Raw genomic sequence first — 15,587 nt, forward strand, 5'->3', positions numbered from 1 at the left:
CAAAATCCTTTCTTGAAGTGGAAGTATTCTGAAGGAGACCAGATGAAGAAAGAACACTTGATGTGAGGTTCTGGTTTGTTTCATACATCCCAATCTAGTATTCCTCCTGAAAATACTGTCACCATCTGAGAAATCTTCAGCCAATCATTTATTTGTCTTTTTGGTTTTGCTTTTAAAGAAGGTAAATTGAGCGTGCTTATGCTTTCTCTTGCTTGCTCGTCTAGCAAGAGGGACCGAAATCAGGTGAGAAGAGTAACTGACTGGAAGAGCATCTTACTCTTCTGACTACACAGAAGGCCCAAAGGTTATGATCTGTTATGAGTTTGAAGTTCAGGTCAGGACACGAATCCAGACCAAAGAGACTTTGTTCTCTTTGAGGCCTTTCTTCAGTGCTCACTGTGTACATTGGGAGCGAGCCCAGTGCCTTATATGGCTACTGGTTTAGTCCTCTTCCCTGTTTAAAGGGCAGGAGAAGCAGTGTTGAGATTTAAATCCTGGATCACACCCAAGTGCTCTCTAGTTTCTTTGCAAAGGTCTAGCACCAGCATATGTGATCAAGGTGCTGTCATAAAAAAATAATAGATTATATGTACTCCTATTGAGTGGACAACCTCCCATGGAATAGAGAAAAACTCACTCCGTAAAAGCATGAAAAAGAGTTGAGTAGCATCTGAGCTGCTAGAAGTTCCTGAAGTTTGAGTCTCCCATGGTAGATGCACTTCTGAGACTCAAACATCACTATTTATACAGGTATGCTCTAACACAGATGTCAAGTCATGAACTTGCTCTTAAGAGCTAAAATCCATTGTATTCAGACAAGAAGCAGCTCACCTGTTCATAAAGTTAAAGTTATGTGAAGCTGTGTCAGAGGAGCAGTGACAGAAATGAGACACAGAAACAGGAGAATTTCAAAAGGTCTTGCTACCCAAACACATAGCAGATTGTGGCTGTTGTAATTAATTCCTTGCACAGTTAATAGTGTCCTGTTCTTCCATCATTGTGAGTGTTTAAGTCACTTATTGCAGATCACTATTCAAAAAGAAAAAAGCCAAGTATTTTACTTGCCTGAACAGTTCCTGTGGCTAACGTCATGCAGGTTCCAATAGAATTAAAGTGCCAGCTTGAAAAATCAAACTGACTACATTTCTAAATCACTTCTTGTCTTACAGACCCTAGGTTACATTCATGATCTTTATCAGATTCTCTCCTCCTCCTTCTAATAATATTGGATTATGTTTGACTATTAGATTGGATTGACTGTGCTGTTACATAATGTTGTCAAGTGAAAAGCAGGCCAAGTGTCCCTGTTCCGGCTTCCATGCTACTTGCTCCTGCAAGTTCTGTGTACCAATTATTTAGGTGTAAATCCACATTTATATAATTGCAAGGTGAGCTAAATTAGAAGGAAGAAGGTGTAATGCCCAGGCAGGACCTTACTACCTTGTGGATAGTGGATGCAAATAACATTTCTTTAACCTCAAACTGATATGCATTCATTGGCAAGCCACTGAGCAGCTGCAGTACAGACACAGACCAGCTCCTCACCATCCCATTTCAACTATGCTGTTTCTGAATGGCATATCATACTAACATCCTAGCTGTACAACTGTAGCTCAGAAATCAGAGGAAGAGTAAGCACATCTTCTAAGGACAGAAAATGCAAGTCTCATATGGTGTCTAACTCTGGCTAAAGCTATCAAAATCCTTGCTTCCAGACAGAGAAGTCTTCAGTCCCCAAGACGTCAGTCAGAAAGCAATCAGCCTTGCAGTCCCCTCAGCATTTGAGGGGAGTGGGTAAAAGGGAACCCCTTTGTGCCTTTTTACCAGCCCAAGCCTAGGCACTAGTTAGTGACAAAGAGCAGTAGTTGAAATTCTACTCAGTAATTGAAATTCTAATCAGTGCTGACTAAACAGGAATGATTTAACCTTTTCACGGGAAATTTACTATTAAAAGTAGGCAGTTGTAGCTGCGTGAACATTTTAAATGTAGAGGCAGTGAGTAGAAAGCAATCAATCCTGGCTTCAACACAAATAAGATCTCCAACTGTATTTATACAGATAGTCCTCTCTACTGGTCTACATATAGGTGATGGTGTTGCACAATCTATGACCTTGAACAGTCCTATATTACCTTATTCTCCTTGCAGAAGAATTAAGCCTTTGCAGGAGCAGTTTGACTTTGGGTCTGTACATCAGGGAAGGATGTACTTGTTCATGCTTCCTGGGCTGAATTAGAAACGTTAGGTGGCTTATCTTACAGATTGCAACCAACTAGCATAGCACAACTAGCAAATATTAAGCATTCACAAGAACACTATTTGCAAACAACTTAAGAGTTAAACACATTAATTTAGCATATTTCACTAGCACACAGGAGGAAACTGTCTCTTCACAAACATTTTACAACCAACTAGAGGCTAGATTTCTTGACTAAACTCTTCCTTGAAAATTCTCACTAACATTTAGCAGTCATCCCCATTAGTTACTGTTTTGAGGGAGAATGAGTACACAATTCACAACCAGCAGTTTCTCTTCTCCACTCTTCCCTAAAGCTCCCACTTTGATTATTAACTTGCTTGTGATATGTTAGCTTTGCATCCTTATAGCAGTTTCATTACGGATTCATTTAGAAACTTTGCATCTTTGTAGCTAGAGGATTCAAACTTTTTGATGTGTATTTGCTGCTGTATTAGCGAAGCAGTCACTTCAGACTCTGACAGGGAAAGGAACTGTTATGTTAAGTATCTGTGCCAGCATATAACCTTATTGATTGTAGCACTTCCAGTGAAAGCTATCTTCATCTCATGAGTTCTTCTGGCATTCCCACAGGGAAGCCCTGTGAGGATCAAGCCATGCTCAACATGGATGGCAGGGTCTCACTCTTAGGAGGTAATTCTTTCCTATCAGCTAGTGAAATATCTTAGTTTAAAAAGGGTCCTGAAGTTACAGGACAGCTTATTCCTTTTCCAGCGAAGGCTCAATTATACATAACATTCATTTGTGGCACCTCATGAAGTCAGGCTCTTAATGACAGCAGAGTTTTAGAATTGTTTATGTACTCACTCAGCTGAAGGACTAAAGTGAACAGGGCATATCAGGAAATCCAGTAGCACATTAGTAACTTTGAAAGTTAAGTTTCATAGACGGTGGCCACCTACTACTTAATTATATGAAACAGTACAGTAAAACTATGTGAATATGAAGTAATAAATATATTGGTAAAAAATGAAACTAGAACCTTTCAACCGATTATTGCTTATTCTCTCTGCAAAATTCTACTCAAGCACAATTTGTATATACATCCACTATAACAAACTGGTCTGGGTCTCTGGCTTTTTTTAATCTAAGACCATGTCAAGAGAGATGCTCCACAGTGGGAATATTTACATTACTATTATCACTATTTCTATGCCCTAATTAAATTTCGGATAAAAAACCAAAATCACTCAATTTTTTTTTTTTCAGTTCTACAAATTCTTTTTAGAAATTCTGAAGGAATTATCCTAAAAAGACCCTTCCAGAATTTCCTGGGTCAAAATCTGATAATTCATTTTTAGTTTGATTAACTATGATAAAACTATTCAGTGTTTAAAAAAGAAAAAACCAAGAATTCAACACATGGGAGAAACCCTACAACAACAGCATACAAGAACATTCTCTCAAACCACAATACATAAGTTCTCTTAATTACATCAAATATTAGTTTAAACGAATTGAGTATGAAAAATATCTCAGCTCAGTACTTTACAAAGACAACACTATAGTTTAGGAACTACACACACACACACTTACAAATTAAATTTTCCAAAAGCCTATTAACATCACCACTTTGGAACAATGTTTCTCTGCCTTCCTCTTCTCCAGGAAAGCTTTGCTAGGCACCCTTCCCTTTCTTGACTTCTCTCCACTGTTCCTTCTATTTACCCATACCTTCTTCCTCATTTTTTAGAGGTCCTCACAGCACGGACCATTTCTGCAAAATGGTGCAGAAGTAGCTTCCTACAATTGGGCTGGGAAGCCACAGACATCACCAAAGTTGTTCAAGTGCTTTAAGTTAGGGCCATAAGTATTAGGGATTAGCATTCAAGAGAGTCCCATGAAGTCTGACAAACAGTGCCTTGAGTTTTTAGCACAAGTTTGTATCTATTGTATTTATGATGACTGTATTACCATTTTTGCCTTTCACTTGGCTTTTTCAAGATTGTTCTAGCTAATGCTTTTTTTGTTGCCATACAGTTTTCTTTCTGGCTTTCATATTGAGGCCATCCTTGTTGTACAAAACACCCTACAAGGAAAAATTTAAATCCATAAAAGATTATAATCCAGTCCTATTTATTTTTTTAGACTTGGACAGCACAACTAATCTCAAAAAAAAAAAAAAAAAACTGTTTGGTTGGCTAAGTTGAAATAAGATGTCTTACATGAATACTTGTAGGTAGTACTCTCTTCAATGGGAGTAGCAGATGCTCGCTACCTCAAAAAGTTACATCTGATAGTGGATTTTGCCATCCAACTTTAGGTGCTCAGACTGAGAATTTTGGCCCTAATATTTGCTGCAACCTTAGGTTTGGGTCCAATCCACCTGACACTGTCTCTTTAAGCAGGAGCTTGCCCACAGCTGCATTCTCTGAGTCTGAGATGTGTAGGATGCTTTTCATATACTACAGTTTCTGAAGGTCAGTGCGTACACATTTTAAGACACAGTGATAAGACAGTGTATGGAACTACTTGGCAGTATTTAGCTGGTACAATTTCTTGTGGAAACAACAGACTTCCAAAACACACCACACCGAATGCTTATGGGTTATTACAAGCAAAAATCCCAAGACACCAGTAATTAAAAAGCGGAGTTCAACAAAGGAACACTGATATTGTTGGTTGATATGAACAAGGTTGTGCCAAGTCTTCCTTCTTCGCTTTTTCAAGTGGAGAAATAAACTGGGAAAGGAAGCAGAAGGGAAATTTTAAAAGACATAAACTAATAGTTATTACAGAGTTACTGTTGTGCTTTATGTCAGAGAAGCATGTGCTGTGAGAGGATGGCAAACACCTTTAGCACACCTTTGCTGAAAGAGCATGACATCTCTTGCACACAGTATGCCTTCGTAGCTAGAATGGGGATGCTCCTCCTGTGTCAAAAGGAGTTTGGAGGGGGAGGGAACTGGAGTAGAAAGCAGGGGAGACTGCAGCTCGAAAGACAGAAAGGGCAAGGACTGATGGTGAAGTTAGCTGCCATCCCCAGCTCTGGCAACACTTGCAGTCTCACGCTGTAATTCTTCGTTAAGCAGGGAGCCAGACTGCTTTTCCAGGGCACTGTTGCCAGGATGGTAGGAAGCTTGGCTTGGGCCATTTCACCAGCCATGGTAACTTGTTGCTGTGAAGAATTACCCACCTTATCTGCATCTATAGCCAGCCCTACATGGAGGTTATGATCTTGTTCCTATTAAAATCAGTGACTGGAGAAGCCGTGCAGGCCTTGTCTGTGACAGCATTTGGATGCTTGATGTTAACAGGATTTAAACATACACCTGAGAGCTACTGGAAATAAATACATCATTGGGTTCAATACACCGGGTCCTTCCTGAAGCTGTAACCTTTAGGCACTATTACAGAAGGATCAAATAGACTGAAAAAATAATTTAAGATCCAGGGCTTAAGTACATTTAAATCTCACTAAATTTGCACTAGATCTCACTCTGGTGAGCCATGACCTGGGTTTGACGATGTGACACTCAAATTTGTGATTAAATAAACTAAGCCCAACCTAAGCCATGTCAAACCTGCTATTTCTAAACTTACCAGCGTGGGCATCCAATGTTTAAAACCAGAAGGGAAACAAAGTTCTTACTTATATATAATTTCAACCTTAACTTCTAAGGAGAAATTATGAGCTATCTTGTCTGCTATTTACTTTCTTGTTAAGATACACATAATGCTCAATGATGCATATATACACAGCAATGAATTCAATGGCTGCACATCTGTCTTCCCAGGTTGCTGCACTAGACCACAGAACAAAGGCCTGTCTTTCCCTTGAAGCCTTGAGTACCCAGTTAATATAGTTAATTAATATCTAGCCATTTCCCATTCTTGCTGTATCAGTGTTACGAAACCGTAGAATTATTCTGGGTCACTCTGGTGCCAGCATTCATAAGACTAATAAACTGCCACATGTATCTCAATCCATTTAGTCATGTTTACAGGTGATTCTGTAAGCCTTCTTTACAGAAGCAACAGAGGAAAATGGAAACATGCTGAATACAAGGCATGTAATTTGAGAGCTGGGAATTAATTCACATCCACAGTCTAGCCTCCTGGTGAATCTCTTCTGGGTTACTAGCTGGATTGTCTAACTCAAGAACTCTCCCTTTTAGGGGTTAATACCATATTACAGTTATGTCACATAACGGCTGTTGCTAACACGGAGGTTACATAAATAAAATGATCAGTTCCTGTCATTACAAGATCCCTGGCTCCCAACCGGCATGACTTCTATTATTCATTCATATGCTATCTTTCCTATAACAAATCTGTGGAATGAGATGATTTTTCAAGACAAGAAATCAATAAGACTTTGAGCCATCTTTTAACGTTAGGTATTCAAGATGCAAAGGGATTTTCAGAAGCACCAACATCTCAACTTCCAGCTGATTTGGTGGGAATTAGGCACCTACACGCTTTTGAAAAGAAACATCAAATGCCCATTTGCCTGTGGGCCTTCACCCTCTTTTGATAGGCATGAGGTAATTCAAGCATTACTGTTCTTACTAGAAAACACTAGGACTGTGGCACTGGTTGTAATGAAAGGAAGGTATCTGAGATTGCATAAAAATTTATATAAACATGAAAAGGGAGTGTCTTTAATCCCAGGGAAAGTTATGTAACATGCTAACGTAAAAATTGACATTAAATGTCAACAAGTCCTACCTATATAAGTGTCCAGAGAATTTGCAGTAATTCTCACTATAACAGCATGACACTAGAAGGGGAATTCCACAAATTAATCATTTATCCATTTTTTATTTTATTTTGGTTTTTTTTTAATATATCAACACTTTGTAAGTCACAGAGCTATTGACATCATAAACAGAAGAAAAAAATTAATTACTCACTTATAATTATAATGAGAATGACTGCGCATACTACACCAAGGATGATCATCATCTACAAAAAGAAAGTTATGAGAGAAAAAAAAAAAAGAGAGAGAAAGTCAGGCTTTCACATGAAATACATTAACCCCTCCATTTTTTTGCTCTTACTTAGTAGCTCATTCCTTGCACTTTTAATTCTTGTAAAGACTCACTGCAACAGACTTGTTAAGGCCCCAGATTTAGTCTCAATTTTAGGAACACCAGCAATGGACACAGCCTCTTGTCAAAGCTAGCAGTTTCTTGCCCATCAGCTAAGATGCAGTGACCAACCTTGTCCGTTTCTAGCAGTAAAGAAAAAGTAGACTTCTGAAGTAAAACAACTCCAGTGGTGATTTAAGTGGCTGGATTCCTAAATGGCCATGTACTACTTTATACTGGAGTAACTTGATCGCTTTTCACTACATTCCCACAGTCAGGGAAGAGACAGCTAGAGATGTCTAATGCTTAGCAGCTATTCATGCTGGTTTTGTATATTTGTGCTGTTGAGAGTAGTCCCTGGTAGCTGGCATGGTTTCCAGCATGTTAGCCTGGAAATAGCTCATTGCAAAGTTGAAGTCTGTTACCACGAGAACAGATATATCAAAGCCAGCTGTGCACAGATCATACCAGCACTGAATTGTGTGGAGTAGAGGCCCCCACATGAGACTTGCTGAATGCTAATAAGGCCACCAGGGATGCTGAAGTCCAATTCCCGTCATTACCTCAGTGAGAATGAGAATGTCAAATCAAGGTTTTCATTCCTCCCAACATAGGTTTGGAGGACAGAGCCAGCCATTGGCTTGAAGGAATTTATTTTTTCACCCTCCTTCCGGAGTTTGGGAGCCAGAGGAAGGACAGGGGGATTCTGTTTGTCAGGGTAAAGCAGTAAGGGTCAATGAGGAAAGGAGAATGAATGTAGGTTTGAAGGTCTACTGTAGTGTAGGTCACCCTAGTGACTGCAGTCAACATGGGTGAGCCTAACCCAAAATCTGTGTATGTAGCTCCCAAAAGCCCTGCTTCCTGCACTGTCAGGCAAAGCAACTGGGCAAGAGCTAGAAAAGACCCAGAAGAACTGCTCAGTTGAGTTTATAACCTAGATCCACTTATTTCTGGAGTGTTTGTGCATGTAGACAACCCAGAATATTTTGTCTTGCTTTACATTTCATAGCACTGTGGATCGAAGAGACAAAGCAGGCAACAGACTGGTGAGAGATACATGTGGGATTCTCCTTTGGGAACAGGTGGTTTTATTTGGATGAACATGAGTGGTCAGAAGCAAAGATGGTATTGAAGCGAAATGGAAATGAAGCTCAACTTTTGGCATAGTGTTCATGTGTTGGTGGTGCATGAGCAGAAAGAAGTAAGGATATGGGGTCTTATATGAATAAGAGGAGCTGAAGTTTCTGAGTCCAGAAAAGACAAATCCTGGAGGAGGTCTGAAAAAAGGAGAGTGGGGTTCCCACTGCTTGTGGGAAAGGATGAGACTTTGAAGACAGCAGATGAGAGAGCTGGTTGATAAAAATCCTTCCCTATCCTAATCTACCTCTCCTAAAAAGAGACTGTGATTTCCTCACTTCTCACAGCAGTTTGTGGAACCAAGTATTTTTTTGGTAGTTTACCATCCTAAAGAAAGATTGAGAGCCTGATGGCCTCCCAACAAGGAAAAAGCTTTTTTTTCTCCCACTACTAGTATTCACTACACCTTTTTGGGCTTTGTGGTTCACACAGGGAACTGACAGGAATTAACATGGAATGTTCTCCCATCCCTCTCTGCAGGCACTGACTGAAGCATCAACATCTGTATCTACATTTTATATACTGCATAAATTATCTAAAGAATAGGTTCTGGTAAAAATCAAAGTTGCTTGACTTATTACCCTGAAGCCTAGAAAGCAAGGCATCTCTTTCTCCCTTTGATAAGAAGGGACCACTTAAAGATCACATGCTGCAAGCAAAGTCCCATTAAGTGAAAGTAATGTCTGCCATTAATTGATTCCTAACAAGAATTTATATTCCTTACCTTGCAATTTTTCCACCAGTATTTTCTTTTCAGTTTGGCTGCGCTGGTTTCAAACTGTGAGGCACCTGCTTGCAATGCATCTGCCCGATTGTCAAGCTCTGATAGCTTCTGGTCTCTTTCTAGCACCTTGTCCACATTCATTCTCATGATGTCCACCACCTGCAAAGGCACAGCCCCACATTAGATTCCATGTCCAGTAAAGCCGAAGGCCACTCGTGTGTTCACAGTCTGGAATATCACATATACTGAAACCAGGCATTTGCCCTTATGGTATGTGATGGCAGTTACCTGGACAGTGCCTCAAAAATCATGCCTATAGAAACAGACACAGTGAGAACAAGACAAACATAGCTCTACTATGCTTACATGCCCTTAAAGGTGAAAAATAAAGGGACATTATGAAACACCATAATTAGTTTCATTGAAGTTTTTAATGTCTTCCATCCAACAACTAGCTACTTCACTATAGATACAAAAAACTGATGGAGACTGGTACCTCTACTACAGTTTCGTTGAATTTGGCCAGCTGTCACTAAGACCAAGCCATTATTTTCCTTAGACATTTAATATTATTTCCTTTACCTGAACTAGAGAAATTGGCTACATAAAGGTCTCTCTAAAGGGAACTGTGTGTATTTCCTGACCATGTAATTTACTCATTCTGCAGATCTTTTCTCAGACAAGATGACTTTCCAGCCGTAATTTGAAATCCTGCTTGAAAGTAGAGGAGGAGAAAATTTTACCTGGAAAAATTCAGCCTAAAGTGTAGCAGGGAGCTCGTGCCACCTCACTGCATAGCCTCAGCCAAAAAAGTGTGCACAGACAGTACACAGTAGGTAAGGCACATTCATGCATGTATTTTATACATTGAGTTAGATGAAAATCTTCTTCTAGCAAGTAAATAACTCTAAATAGAAATCCGGTAGAAATTAATCACTAATATAAATGTTAGTACACCACTCTCAGTAAAGTTGTGTCCACTTATTCTAGCAGTGAATATGGTTGCTGGTCTATTGCTCCTCATACTCTGTAATAAGGAAATCCATGTTGTTTGTATTTAATATAATTTAACTATTACCTACAAAAACCCAGAGTTATTAGAAAAATACATTATTTAAATACAGTGAGATGAAACTGGTATGGAAAGAGCCTTTAAAAGAACTGACATAGGGTTAAATGATGTTCCAAATCTCAAAACGTTTTTCACTTATCCACAAAACCAAAAACAAAATCAAATGTTTTGGTCAACCTGAATTTTCTTAACTTGCTTTTCCAAACCAAAACCTTACAAACATTTCACTTCACATCAAATAAAAAGCCATTTTGTTTTCATTTCTTAGCTAGCATTTAGCTAAATTTTGTCTTGGCACAATGTTTTGTAGTGAATATTTTAAACTATTTGAAAATGCTGAAACAAAATACTGTAACATTTCCTACCCATTCTCTCCTCCCCCACCCCCCCCAACTATTTATTTAATCTAACCTGACTGCAGTAAACACTTGTTCAGATGAGATTACATTTTTGTCAAATACATAAAAGCTTGTCTAGACTAAAACTAAAACCAAAATCTGCGCCTTAGAAAATAAGCTTAGCTAGGATGCCTAGAGAAATCAGAGGGGAAAACCCAACATGGGTATAGCTGAAATACTGTACCAGCATTGACATAACATTAAAAATGTCAGTCATTTTACTAAGACCAAAAATTTTCTCTAGAGCAAAGTTGTGATTGTGTTGCTAAGTTTTGGGTTTGGGCCTGAAGCGCTGTGCAGAACAGCACTTGGAACAGAATTGCCAGAGGAGTGTAGTGGTGTGGTGTTTGGTGCCACCTACAGATTAGTTTCCCACAAGACTTGAAAGAAAAACAAGCAGGAAACATCTAGTAGGAAGGTCAAAGCAACGCTTAACAGTTCAGATCCTTAGGTGCTAGAAACCAGTTTCACATTAGTGACTTCACATTACTGAAACCCTAGTGTCATTTTTCTCCCTTGGCTATTACACCGTCATTTCTCTATTAGAAAAGGACCTGCTGACCATGTGCTATCTACTTAAAACCCACACCAACCTCAGCCTCCCTCTCAAACTGGAGGCAAAAAACCAGGTGATAAACATATCACCCACATAGTCCTCAAACCTATGAGCTATTCACTCTCCCCTCATGCTGGGTAAGAGTTCTTGCCAAAATTACTCCATCAGGCTCCACAAGAAGACGAACTTGCATGGGCTTGAGAGGAAAGTCTCAGAACACAGAGTATCTTAAACACAAAGCTGGGTTTCACTAGCCTCACTGGAGCCATCTCCATTGATTTGCTTGAAGAGCCCTATATATCTGACCTACATGACTCATTTTGGAGAGTAACTAGCAATTATTTTTTGTCTTCTAGGGACAATTACTTTTGCTGTAGCTCACATAAACAATTATAGCACCATCATGATGTAGTATGATCAGGACAAGAAGTTTATTTAATTATTCTGACCTAAGATGAAAGCTGAAATGTAATATTCCTTTTCGCACTGAGGGAAGCTCCACTAATGTCAGTGATGTTAGTGTGATGTGAAAATCAGTGATAATGAGAGAGCCAGACCTAGAAATTTCTGCAGACGTTTCTGTAGCCAGAGAATGTTCTTGTGATAAGCTCCAAGCATCAGCAACAGGGAGGACAAAGACCATGTTTCAGATCTTTAGTAAAGAAGTTCTCAAAAATACAAAGCACAATTTGCCATGTGTATTTAATTCATCTTAAGGAATGCATTTGAGTTGGGTGCTGCGAATACTATTTTTAAAGCAATTCTGGAACTTTTGAAAATAGAGGCCTTTATATATGTAAATAGCTATTTTCTAATGTGTATGTTTTTGAATTGGTATTAAAGAATCACACAAGACCCAGCCACTTCCCCATGGACAGCAACAATCAGTTACTTAAGTCTTTGTAGGGGTTTAGTATTAACTGTATTTAATACCTAGCATGCAAATCTGCACAGCAGGTGTGCAAGGATACTACAGCTGCTACTGTACTGCTGGTACGCGCAGGGACTACACCCATGAGCAGTGGTATGCTCACTTATTCCCGTTATCATAGCAGTTAGATGGACACTGGCATTATGGCCAAGGTGGTGAGGTAGTCTGCATGCTACAGAAATTTAAGGATCTATGCTGGAACAGGCACATGGCCCTCCAAGACCAAGAAAAGGAGAGGGGATTTGTTGACGATGCTGTTATGACATCATATTGTGGGTGCCTTTGTTTGGGGATAAATTGTAATGATTAATCAATAGACCTCTGCCTAATGAGCACAGCCCTCAGCTGTACAATTCTTATGGCTTGAATCTATCTATGAGAAGCTGATGGTCTGTCCCTGTCAAACAGCCTGTGAGTTTAGCATCTAACCTTTAGGAATGCAGGAACACTGTGATAGTTTCACTGGGCCAGCCCTTGGCCAGCAGCCAACACAGCCGTTCACCCACTTCCCCCCCACCTCCAGGGGATAGGGGAGAGGACTGGGGGGTAAAGACAAGGAGACTCACTCCTAGGTTGAGATAAGGACTATTTAATAATAGAAATAAAAGAAAACTTAAGATAATACTAATATTAAAATAGTAGTGATAATGATAGCAGTGACAAAATATGCAAATGAGTGACACCCAGTACAATTGCTCACCACCCACTGACCAAGCCCGGCCTGTGTTCCCAGATAATGATCCTGGAGGAGTGACAATCCCAAAACCGCAATCCCGGGAGAGCGAGAGCCCGAGCAAAAGCCAGAGAGAGCTAAAAGAGGAAGAGACCCTCACTAATATAGTGGACATGACGTGATATGATATGGAATATCCCATTGGCATATCTAAATGCCAATTTAGCTTATTAATTTAAATATTCTTCACCTCCCTTAGATCTTGTGCTTGTGGACTAACAGAACACAAAGTCCTTCACTTCCAGTGACAAAAATGCAAACACTGGTATGTTCTCAGTGTCTCTCTCATAACAAATCCCAGGCTGAAAGCAAAACGCAGCACAATTCTAGCTACTGAACAAGAAACCCAGCTCTGTTTCAGCTAAAAACCAGGACAAACACATTAAAAGGGCTGGTTCCACTATGACGTTTCCTCCTAACCTGACTGTCTGGGATGAATTCTTGAATTGGCACCAATACCCACATATATTCTGCAGAAGCGTTACTGGTACAGGGATTTTCATACTCAGAATCATTCTTGTACTATCTGCCTCCTCATAAATGGCATTTTTTGGTAAACCTCATTTCCTAGATCCATTGCCTTCAGATAAGCAAGAGTTGCTGGATCACTAGGGAGAAAAGCATCTTAAAGAAAAAAAAAATAAAAATCACATCAGCACCCTTGTGGTGAGCAACAAATCACCTAGAGTCACTTACCTCATCCACTCTGGCTTGTGTCTGCTGCAGCCGTTTGTTACTTGACACATTGGTAGCAGGAGGTGGCCCTGCAGCCCCAGCACTGGTGGGACCTTGGGTAGGAGCTGGAGTAGACCTAGATCAAAACCAGAGAACATAAAAAGTGAAACCATCTTTACTTGTTCACTACCCCTTTTCTGGAACAAGTCAAAAGTACTCATCTCTTCAAAGGAGTTTTGCATTGCCTCCCAGCCCACACTTTCCATTCCTGGATCACAACCCTGGTGTCCCATTTCCTCCTATGCTGTAATTAGTTTTCACACTATTTCTTCATAGGACCATATGAAACTCTTCCCCTCCCTTGCTGCCTTTTTAAACAGCCAGCAATTCAGATTATCTACCCTAACTTAGGCCAATGGCCAAACTGATCACAGGCCTCATTAGCAGGGCAAAACTTATGTCCAACTAAGGAAACAGACTCTGCTCCAGGTATTTTGTGTTGATGCTATAGGAGCCAGGGCTACAACCCTGCCTTCCTCCTCAGTGTGCTGAATGATGCAACTCCCCTGCTCATCAGTGTTTGGCTGGAAGCTAACCAAGTAAATACAAACAAAAGAAGAAGAGAAAGAAATGGAAGAGGAAGTAGGGGTGAGAATTGGACACAGTGAGGGGTTAGTCAGCTCAGGCATTCAGCAACACTCAGCCACCCCACAGATGATCACTGAACATTCCACAAGAGCAGCTGGCCAGGTTTGAACATCTGCCATGGACCCTGGATGAATATATGAAGCAATGCTGTGAACAGAGCCCTGATCTCTTGTGCATCCTCTCTTTTCTTAATCATCAACACTGGCTTTCCCTAGCTTGCTTTGAAAGAAAAGACAAAACAAAAGTTCCTTAAAATCCAACAACAGGTCCAGTCTGTCTCAGTGCATGAGCTTGTGCAGGCAAGTTACACTGCTGGCCTGAACAGGGTCCCTCAACCTCAGCCAGTTGTTCTTCACACCCATACCTTAACCTGGGAAACCTTACCTTTCCTTTCAAGGGACCCCTGCCACTTCTTCCTGCAGAGAAATAAAACCCTTCCTGAAGCCGCAGAAGAAATCCCTAAGCATATGAACTGAAAAATATTACAGATCCCACTCATGCATTACCAATGCCTTCCCATAGTGACAGACTGAGAGAACACAGTGTTTCTCTGTGAATCATTCCCTTTTACATCCTAGGATCTGATTAATGATGCTGGAATTATGGCCCCATTAATACACTGTCAAAGCGCCTAGGGGCACTGAAGTTAGTTCCCCAGAGGTACCTTAAGCTGCAAAATTCAGTTTGACAGAATTGCCTGTGAGCCGAGATCCCTAAATATAACACTGACCCTCGCAGACTCCAAAGAGATGGAGCTGCTGTTTGCAGACCTGGACCACTGCTGTATCTTATACTTCATTTTAACTGTGGGTAAGAATGTCATTATCAAGTTGTAGTTGAAAGAAAAGAACTTGAACCACAGAGAAATTGCTCATCCTTTGAGGACCTCCCAGCCACTATTAAAAACATAAAAGACCAGATGCTGCTGCCACCTGCAATGGAATTACTCCCCTGAAGGGCCATGGGCCAGTATCCCAACAGGATTTATTCTGAGTTTTTGCTGTTGTCACAAAGGATCAAAATCTGACTATAATGTATATCAGGCTCAAATAATGCAAAACAAGGTGTCCCTGGAGCATTAACAACTTCAAAGGGAGTTCCTGGTACAACAACAGCTAAAATTGAAATTGTGAAATCTCTTTGCAGTCAATGAAATAGAGACTTTTTCCCAATAAACACATGCAGAATTTTTTCTATGGAAACATTTTGTTCACTACTACAAACATTAACAGAGCTCCCCCCTCTTGAGCTATATATTGTTAGCATTCCAGAGAATACAGAAGGGAAGTGGGTGAGAAGTATTTTTCCTAGCCACATGTTTTCAGTAGTAAGCATAGCTTATAAATGCAGAGGTGTTATTGGTCAAAGCTGGGTGATAACTCAGAAGTCCAGTGCTCTGTCATATACCTTTTCTACCCAGTAAT

The 15,587-nt window shown here is 40.1% G+C and overlaps 1 protein-coding gene across 1 annotated transcript; it reads right to left on the reverse strand.

Annotated features, from left to right (window-relative positions):
• Positions 1–4,386: 4,386 nt before the first annotated feature.
• On the reverse strand, positions 4,387–13,651 carry VAMP2 (vesicle associated membrane protein 2; the record flags this gene model as incomplete). Its single annotated transcript, XM_010169673.2, has 4 exons — positions 4,387–4,938; positions 7,113–7,164; positions 9,151–9,309; positions 13,537–13,651. Coding segments are annotated over 4 exons (343 nt in total), but the record flags the coding sequence as incomplete, so codon positions are not given.
• Between the last annotated feature and the right edge of the window lie 1,936 nt (positions 13,652–15,587).

Source organism: Antrostomus carolinensis, unplaced genomic scaffold, assembly GCF_000700745.2.
Source record: "Antrostomus carolinensis isolate BGI_N321 unplaced genomic scaffold, ASM70074v2 scaffold44836, whole genome shotgun sequence".
NCBI lineage: Eukaryota > Metazoa > Chordata > Aves > Caprimulgiformes > Caprimulgidae > Antrostomus > Antrostomus carolinensis.